This window comes from Engraulis encrasicolus, chromosome 10 (genome assembly GCF_034702125.1).
Source record: "Engraulis encrasicolus isolate BLACKSEA-1 chromosome 10, IST_EnEncr_1.0, whole genome shotgun sequence".
Lineage (NCBI taxonomy): Eukaryota > Metazoa > Chordata > Actinopteri > Clupeiformes > Engraulidae > Engraulis > Engraulis encrasicolus.
The window spans coordinates 6290843-6300842 of NC_085866.1; the positions used below are offsets into that span (position 1 = coordinate 6290843).

The following is a 10000-nucleotide window of genomic DNA, read 5'->3' on the forward strand; positions in this document are numbered from 1 at the left end:
TGTGTGTGTGTGTGTGTGTGTGTGTGTGTGTGTGTGTGTGTGTGTGTGTGTGTGTGTGTGTGTGTGTGTGTGTGTGTGTGTGTGTGTGTGTGTGTGTGTGTGTGTGGGCGAAGAGGTGAGTTGCAGCTGATGATGATGATGATGATGTGATGGGTGTGAAGTGGCATTGTAGCTGATGATGTTTGCTGACGGGGGTGTTTGTGTGTTCGATAGTAAGAGAGAAAAATAAGTGGCAGCAAAAAAATATCCTGGCTGAAGCGGACTTCTCTCCCTTTTCATCTGTTTTTTGTTTGTGCTTCCAGGTCAGACGTTTGGATATGCGAGTTCTTACCTACTACTTGTGTGTTTGATAGTTCCAGGAGTGCTTCCTGTTTGGTCCGTGACTGCGTCCATTTTGTTGATTATTCATCTGTATCTGGCCACAGCCTCCAATTTGAACCCTGTGGAGCTGCAGCTGCCTCAGCATCCCTCATCAGTGTGTGTGTGTGTGTGTGTGTGTGTGTGTGTGTGTGTGTGTGTGTGTGTGTGTGTGTGTGTGTGTGTGTGTGTGTGTGTGTGTGTGTGTGTGTGTGTGTGTGTGTGTGTGTGTCTCCAGTTTGAACCCTGTGGAGCTGCAGCTGCCTCAGCACTCCTCAGCATCCTGAGGAAAAGACTCGTCGCTCAGCGCACACACACACGCACACGCACACACACACACACACACACACACACACACACACACACACACACACACACACACACACTCCAATCTCATCTCTCAGCACTAGCACTACAGTAGGAAACCACTACAGACCAGGCCAGGCCCACTGACAAGGGGTACAAAGGGGTCAGTCGTCCCGGGCCCATGGGAGCCCAGAATTGGGACCATATTGCATTGTATAGTGCTGTGTAAAAGTATTTGGGTTAGTTTTCAAACTGGCTATGAATACTACCAGTAGGTTGTCAGGTGCCATGACTACAAAGGGCCCATGGGAGCCCAGAATTGGGACCATATTGCATTGTATAGTGCTGTGCAAAAGTATTAGGGTTAGTTTTCAGACTGGCTATGAATGCTACCAGTAGGTTGCCAGGTGCCATGACTACACATAGAAAGGGCCCCGGGAGGGCAGAATTAGGACCATAGCACATTGTATGTAGAAGTGCACCGAAATCGGTGCACCGAAATGAAAATTTGTGGCCGAAACCGAAACCGAATAACAAGTAATCACTTGGCCAAATACCGAAACCGAAACCGAATATTACAATTCAGTTAAAAGTTATCAAAAGTTAAGTTTTTCACTATTTTTAAATATTGCTTAAATCTATGGCTTACAATAAATGTTTAGACATGTTTTTGAAAGAAAATAAATGTGTATTAGAAGTCTTTTAAATGTTAGAGTAGAACTGAAATTAGTTTAATTAATGCCCGTTTCCAATTCATTTTCTATTCGGCCTCCGATTCGGCCACTCAATTGGCTTTCGGCCGAAAACCGAAAGTGTCTGTTTTTGCGTTTTCGGCCGAATATTTTCTGCGGCCGAATTTTCGGTGCACCTCTAATGTAATGAGAAGTGGGCAGTTTCAGATCATTTCCTTCCAGGCCAGGTTGAAGCTGTCAGCAGCTCTGATATAAGACACTGTTGTCTTAGGGCCAGTCAAAACCTCAATGGACATGTTTTACACTCCCTATAAACGTGTTGGCTCATACTGTATGCACAGGGCCATTTTAATTGAAGCCTGAGGCTGCATATACGCTGCATTCACCTGGGCTCCTGGAGCTCCAGGCTCTTGAGATTTGAGATTTTCACTCCAATGCATTTTCCACATTTGCTTAGTGACTGGAAGCCGTATTTTACTCTACAATTATTTAGGTTTCATTTCCGTTTCCGTTTCAAGCTGCATTGTGTTTGCTGTCTTTGTGTGAGCGTGTGTGCAGTGCATTAGTGGTTGTCTTGGGTTAATGGCTTTAACCTGGGTCCCCATGACGGCCTGTTAGCCAACACTTATAAGAGAAAGCAGCAGTACAGTACAGTGGAGCTGTGTCCCATGGGGAATGGCAACCTGTTGCTCTTCTTTGTACTGTAAGTCAAAGAACAAGACAGCGAGTACAGAATAGCACTAATAACAGAGACAGCCTTTTATGTGTTACGGCATATCATGGTCCTGCCATGGTGTCTTATATGCCTTCACTTTGGTCCCATATGGCGGTTCTTTCTGTCTCTCTTTCTCACAGTATTCACCGGTTGATTTTTGCTATTTTTTAATAAATCTGCATCGTCCGATTTTCTCATTTGGCCACGCCGATTTTAAGTCAAGCACATCTGCAGGCAGCTATCTACTTGGAATGGTCAATGCTGGTGACCACCAGCGTGATGTTTCGCTCTAAAATATAGAAACGGACAATGTAAGTGAAATTTTAACAAAGAGAGGATGCAATTAATATTTTTTTCATTTTAGCATGCCAATTAAGCATAATACGATAGCATATCAGCCCTAAAAATCGGCCCCAAAAAATCGGCAGGTCACATCGGCCATCGGCTGACTCTGACCGCTAAATATCGGTATCGGCATCGGCCTTAGAAAAACCCATATTGGTCGGTCTCTAATTCAGACCAACAGATATTGTAATACACACAGGCATGCACGTCCACACACGTCCACACACACACACACACACAGCTATTCTGATACACTGCTACTCATGCAGCTGATCTGTCTAGCTTGCTGCACTTAGTCACCATTATAGTGCTGCCAGTGGCTCGGAGTCAGCAAGTTACACAAACACACACACACACAGACACACACACACACACACACACACACACACACACACACACACACACACACACACACACACACACACACACACACACACACACACACACACACACACACACACACACACTAAGCCCATTTCACGCTCTCCATTCCGGCGTCACTTGTGTGCGTAAAATACCAGTGACGTCAGTTCCCTGTCTCTTACAGTATGCTCTACTGAACTCAGCTCTGTTCTGTTGTGTCATGGCCATTTTTCACTTGCATGTGCACCATGCCACTTTAATAGCATGTCCTGGGAACGCTGACTAGGCTGGGGAAAAGCAGTAAGAACGAAGAGACAGGCTGTTCTGTTAATATGTTGTTGCCGTGTTTCTGTTGCCGTGACCATCAAACATGTTTAGCCTCACATGTACTGCAAGTCTTGCAGCTCGTCCCACAATGATGTTGCTGTGTTTCATGCTGCCTTTGTCAAGCATGTCAAGTGGAATGCCTACAGTTCTCTTGATGACATCATAACACTTAACACCTTATCATGGCCACAACCAAATCCACTCTGTGTTAGATATTATTTCCTTGTCTACAGCACTGTTCATGATTAGTTCTCATACTAATGGACACTTGGCAATAGAGTTATAATTAGCATTAGCCTCTTGATTAGCATTAGCTCCCTTGATTAGCTGCATCCTCGGCTGCTCTCCTGACTCTCTCACCTCCTTAGCGGACTCTAAAAGCCCACTATGCTAATCCTGCTCTCTGCCACACCTCAGCTGAAGGGAAATTTAAGTGCAGTGTTAATCCTTTGATTTCATTGCGGCTGCCTGTCACACCTGTGCCCCTCTTGAGCTGCAGTCTGGTCCCGGCCACTACTCTGCCTCTTGTGGTGCCATTGAGAGTAAATAGAATATATATACTGTCAATGTGTGGTGCTGACTACTCTGCCTCTACTCTCAGAGAGACTGGATAAGATAATTATAATAAAATAAAACATAAAATATAATAGACACACGAATAGACCAAGTGCGACATAAGCAATTTCAGTGACGGAAGTACAGTAATTGACTTTGTATTGAGTCACGGGTGACAGAAGAGACAAAATCGATTCGGGCGACTAGAGACGATTCACGCGACTTGAGCTATAGTTTGTTGTTGGACTTGAATGAATATTATGCAAATTAGCTATGAAGTGGTTTGCCCAGAGCCATATAGAAACAGAGTCGGCCAATCTCCACTGTGTGCTAGGGCCCACTTCCTCATTAGCAAAATTAGCTGTTTAGCGTCTCAGAACTGCTCAGCGTTGCGAATGTTAGTTCCTAGAAGTGGGTGTAGCACACAGCAAATGCAATGCAATGCAATGCAGGGAATATGACAAGACTTGCTGTTCGTAGTAATAACTTCAGATAAACATCACAGATGGTAAAACTGTTGTGATTATCATTACTGAGACAATTGATAGTTTACATATTTGTGGTGATTACCCTGCAGTATAGTTCGTTAGTCCTTATTTTTGGCTTTTTATGTGGCGGTTCTATGTTAACTCTATGGAAAGACAGCCGCTATAGGCACGACTGGCTGGCACTCATTCTTGGTTTCTTTTTTTACTCATTTGCTTACTCACTACTCACTCACTCACTCACTCACTCACTCACTCACTCACTCACTCACTCACTCACTCACTCACTCACTCACTCACTCACTCACTCACTCACTCACTCACTCACTCACTCACTCACTCACTCACTCACTCACTCACTCACTCACTCACTCACTCACTCACTCACTCTCTCCTCCCTTTCACTCTCACTCTCCAATCTCTTTCAAAAATGTTTATCTTTTCTGTCTTCCCTGTTGCTTTCTCTTCCTCTTACTCACTTCCTCTCTCTTTGTTTCACTCTATCCATTTCTATTATGCGTCCTTCAATTTTCTCTCCCTCCTTCTCTTTCTTCCTCTCCACTCATCCCCCTATTCTTCTTGGCAGCCAGCTGGCAACAAAGATCCTGCTGAGCTGAGCTGGTTGGTTTTAATATCTTGTGTCTTTTCAACATTATAATGATACTGCGGCAGGCAGGCTGTTTAGGCTGCTTAGTCTGGTTAGAGTTGTCCTCTGCGGCTGGCTGCTTAGTCTGGTTAGAGTTGTCCTCTGCAGCAGGCTGCTTAGTCTGGTTAGAGTTGTCCTCTGCAGCTGGCTGCTTAGTCTGGTTAGAGTTGTCCTCTGCTGCTGTTTAGGCTGCTTAGTCTGGTTAGAGTTGTCCTCTGCGGCTGGCTGCTTAGTCTGGTTAGAGTTGCCCTCTGCAGCAGGCTGTTTAGGCTGCTTAGTCTGGTTAGAGTTGTCCTCTGCAACTTGGCTCTGAAGGTCACCTCAGGGTTCATCATGTGGCGCTTTGTGAACTGTGAAAGCCTTTGGTCAGCACTGACACAGATGCATAAAGGCTCATCATTTTCAAAAGGGCACGTTATGCATATGGGTGTGCGTGCACATGCACCTTTGTGTACATGTGTGTGTGTGTTTGTGTGTGTGTAAGCTTATGTGTGTGTGTGTGCGCGCGCATGTGCCTGCGTGCTTGCGTGCGTGCATGTGCATGTGTGTGCGTGTGTGCCTCTTTAATTTCAGTAAATAGAGTTGTGCTGCTTTCCCCCCAAAAAAACAATCCTCTCATCAACATGCTGTTTACAGCCTGGATAGGATGATACCAGTGTAGACGTTCAAAATACACGAGTCACTGACGCCAGTGGAAACTTTTCCAGGTTCTCTAGAGAGTACACAATCAGTTTAAGGGGGTCAAGTTCTCATTACAGACAGAAATAGATGGAAAAGGGATCTTCAGACGGTGCCGTTTGAAACATTTCTCAGGCCTGCAGACCGTGAAGCTGTGAGTTGGAAAGAAGTTTTATGCTTGAATGACTCTGCGATCTTAAAAAATGTGAAATTCACTTTGAGGATTTGAAATGCAGCACTGTCACATCCTTATCTCTGCTCTCCTCCTATAAAAGGTTATCTTTCAAAAAGTCTCATTTTTGAGTGTTCTCCTTTCACGTCATTTACTGCCGCTGCTCTTTGTCCCTTTGTCTCTTTCTTTCTGCCTCAAACTTTTTTGGCTGGTAATTCTCCACAGTCATGCCGATTTGTGTTACGAAATCTGACTTCTCTTGCTGCATCAAATACCCAACATTTCTATGACAGAATCTACTGTATATGTACTAACTTTCTTTATCTCTATCCGTTTTCTCTTCTACATCTCCTTTCTTTTCTCCATTTCTCTGTTCTCTCTCTTTCTCTCTCTTTCTCTCTCTCTCTCTCTCTCTCTCTCTCTCTCTCTCTCTCTCTCTCTCTCTCTCTCTCTCTCTCTCTCTCTCCTTCTCAGATGGGAGAGTGTATGCGCTGGGAGGAATGGGAGCAGACACGTCTCCCCAGGCCCTGGTGAGGGTCTATGAGCCAGCCAAGGACCAGTGGCTGCCCCTGGCTACCATGCCAACGCCCCGCTATGGCGCCGCCTCCTTCCTGCGTGGGAACAAGATCTACGTGCTGGGTGAGCTGTCAATCATCTTCCTAGCCAATCAGAGAGAAACAGGGTAGCACATTATAGAAATAGCCCACACTAGGCATTTTAGGTGTTATATAATAGTAGGCTATCAAAGTAATAGTCTGAGAATTGGCTGAGCTAGAGTGAATGTCACAGTAATGTAATGTACTGCGGTGCGTCATAAGATTCACTTAACAAAGCCTGACATAGAATAACACTTAGTGATGACTCATGCCTCATTGATTCTGTGAATTATGTCCACTTAGAGAGAGAGAGAGACAGAGAGAGAGAGAGAGAGACTAAGAGAGAGAGACTGAGAGAGAGAGAGAGAGAGAATAGTGAATAAACTGCTGGAAGGAACACATCGGACACAAAATGGCGGCTCCCACTCTGTTTTTCTCAGCAGGTGTCTGCTGACACAGACACCGTGCCCTTTAAAAGTCCTGCCCCTTAGTTTCACATAATTACCATCATCACCCTCGGCACGGCGGTATGTGCTGAGATTAGATGTCTGTGTATTGCTCCTTCCTGGGCAAGAAAAGGAAGCTACTGTACAGTATATCCTGTCTGGTCTCTCTTTTCCCGTTATCTCTCTCTCTCTCTCTCTCTCTCTCTCTCTCTCTCTCTCTCTCTCTCTCTCTCTCTCTCTCTCTCTCTCTCTCTCTCTCTCTCTCTCTCTCTCTCTCTCTCTCTCTCTCTCTCTCTCACTGTCTACCTTTCTCTCTCTCAATCTGTCTCTCACCCTTTCTCCTTGACTGTGTGTCTGTGCTAATATGGATATGCATGATGTGCGTGTGCATGTGTGGTGGCCCGCAGCAGACTGTGGGTGGACAGGATAGGGCAAATTTTGAGAGAGAGAGAGAGAGAGAGAGAGAGAGAGAGAGAGAGAGAGAGAGAGAGAGAGAGATTGCAGCAGCAGTAGCGTGAAATCCGCTCTGCAGGCTTGTGTGGATTTTTTTTATCTGACTTAAACTGCTAATGCCCTGTCATGGTGACTGTGTGTGTGTGGTTGTGTGTGCACATACACTAGTCAGTGTGTACGCAGTGTGCACATTTCTGTCAATTTGATATTGTGGTATTGTTGTGTGCGTGTGCGTGTGTGGCAGGCATGTATGTGTGTGTGTATGTGTGTATCTGTGTGTGCTGGTGGTTTAGTGATGGCTCCAGGCCACCCAGTTCCCCACTGCAGACTAGTTCAGTACAGATGAAGAGGAAGAGCAGCTTATTACACACCAAGATAGAAGCAGAAAGACACAGAGAGGGATAAAAGGAACAAGACAATCAGGCATATGTGACTCTCTCTCTCTCTCTCTCTCTCTCTCTCTCTCTCTCTCTCTCTCTCTCTCTCTCTCTCTCTCTCTCTCTCTCTCTCTCTCTTTCTCTGATCAGATTTTTTAAATTGTGTTTTTGTCTCTTGCCGTCTCACTCTGTGACTCAGCATGTGTGTCTTTGAACTTACGGTGATAGTGTGTTTACCCTTTATCCCTCTGAGTTTGAATGCCTCAGTGTATGTGTGTACATGTTTGTGCATACTAGCGTGTGCACGTGTGTGTGTGCATACATGCATGTGTGTCTCTGTGTGTGTTTAGGTTTCTGTATGTGTGTATATGCTTTTGTTTGTTTGTGCTGAATTTTATGTAATGCATAACTTGCTACAGCCAAGTATGTGGGCCAGAGAGCTAGAGGAGCGTAACCCAATTGAGCCTCCTGATCGGGGGATCTGGTTGGACACTGGGGATAAATATGGCCGCCCAATCTGAAGACCAATCACATTAGGGACCCGCTGACGGATGAGGGGTCTGTAATGAGCCCATTTATGAAGATTGGGGTTTTGGAGCGTGGAGGGGGCGAACTTGGACGCACACAGACACCCATGCAGACACGCACTACTTCTCTCTCTCTCTCTCTCTCGCTCACTCTCTTACACACACACTGTGTTTTCTCACTTCTGTGAGAAATTGAAATTAACTTCAATGAAATCCTCACAAGACCACAAGCACAAGGCAGGACAGGAGTTAGGGTTCTAGAAAGAACCCCATAGTCATTGCAAGAATAAAACTACCATAGTACTACACTAATATGACATAACACAGGGCCTTTAGTTATGCATTACGTCTTGGTCATTGCCATTCTCTTGACAGCAAATTTATAACACTGTGTCTTAACCATTTGCTTTGTAATGCAATTCAATGCAATGCAATGCCCAATACAAAGATGTCAATTTTCCAAAATGTCCCAAAATGGGTGTATGTCATTTCGCAACACAGTTCCTCATATGCACCTAAATATGGTGACAAACTGCAGTCATTTGGTTGGTTGTAGCATTACCATATTGCATGCAGAGGGAATTTAAAAGTAAAGCTTTTCTGACACCCTTCAGTGGCACTTGAATTGCTGAGTGACTGAGCGACCAATTGCCCAAATGGATAAACGGCCATCTTAATCATTTTTCACACAGCAGAGACAACTTGTTGGAAAGTGGTTGCATAGATGTGACATCTTACATTTCCCTCAAGGATATCTGTAAAGTTAAAACACAAGTTTACTTCTTGCAGTTCATCACCATCTGTAGAGCTACCTCAAGGGGTATTACTATGCAGTATATAATATCCAATGCTATTTTCTGCTGGAGACTTCAACCCGGCAGGCATTCCCCTGTTATCTTAAAGGGTCCTTTTTTAACCAAAAGCTATTTCCTGTGATAATGTGTGATTCTTCATAGTGTTTTTTCATCTCTAACATTGCTGCAACAGTGAGTGTCTGTGCTCTAATACACCAAGGAGCCCCTGAAGCCATTACAATCATCTCATTTATACGCTTGGCCTGGGGGTTAAGCACAAAAGGCATTCGATTGTTTGGAATGGAAATGTTAAGAACTAGTGTCTACCCCAGTGCCCACATCCAACCCATGCATACATCTGACATTTCCCTTTGCCCTCCTCTTGTTAACCACAGCCCCCTTGGCACAGCGTGGAAACATTCTGGAAACTGTGCCTCTTGTCTCTCCGCCCCCGTCTCTCTGCCTCATATAGAGCTTGAAAGTCCCGCCCCTTAGTTCCGCATTTCACGGGACCTAAGCTGACCATCTAACAACATGGTAGCGAGTAAATATCTTCCGATCTCAGTCATTACATGCGCTGGGCTACAAATATGCTGTTTAAGAGGCTAGATAAAGATTATTCATGCAGAAGTATCAATGTTTTGTTCCGAGGCCGTCTGCATGAAAAATGTGAAGAAACACAGCTTTCTAAAAAGTTTAGGGGTCCGTACGAAAAATTAAACAAAAATATCAGAAACAACATATGTGGAGCTCGTGACACAACTCGAAGGGGATCGATATATCATTTTAATACTGCGATTTTCGGCTAAAAACGCTGTTTAGGTCCCATGAAATCGGGGGAAGTGATGTCACTTTCAAGCCCTATCTCCCTTTGCCCTCCCCCTCCTGCCCACAGCCCCCCTTGGCACAGCATGGAAACATTCTGTGGTAGTGCCACTGTGCCCACTCCCACCCGCCTCCCCATAGGCCTCCCTGGCACAGTTGCCGTCTGATTGTGGAGACACAGGGTGATGTTGCAGAGCTGTTACCATCCCTGGGGGATAAACACAAAAGGCGTTTGTTCGATTTAAATATTCTGTTAGTAACCCCCTCCTCTACCCTGTACTGTGTCCGTGTCTTTGCCCTCCCCCTGCTGCCCACAGCCCCCTTGGCACAGCCATGGAAAC

The 10000-nt window shown here is 45.1% G+C and overlaps 1 protein-coding gene across 1 annotated transcript in view; it reads left to right on the forward strand.

The window, feature by feature from the left end:
- Positions 1-10000, forward strand: part of LOC134456427 (kelch domain-containing protein 8B-like) — an 85863-nt gene that overhangs the window by 69122 nt on the left and 6741 nt on the right. Inside the window, exon 3 of the mRNA XM_063207789.1 lies at positions 6116-6280. Within this exon, the coding sequence (XP_063063859.1) occupies positions 6116-6280 (165 nt within the window). The remainder of the gene's footprint in view (positions 1-6115; positions 6281-10000) is intronic.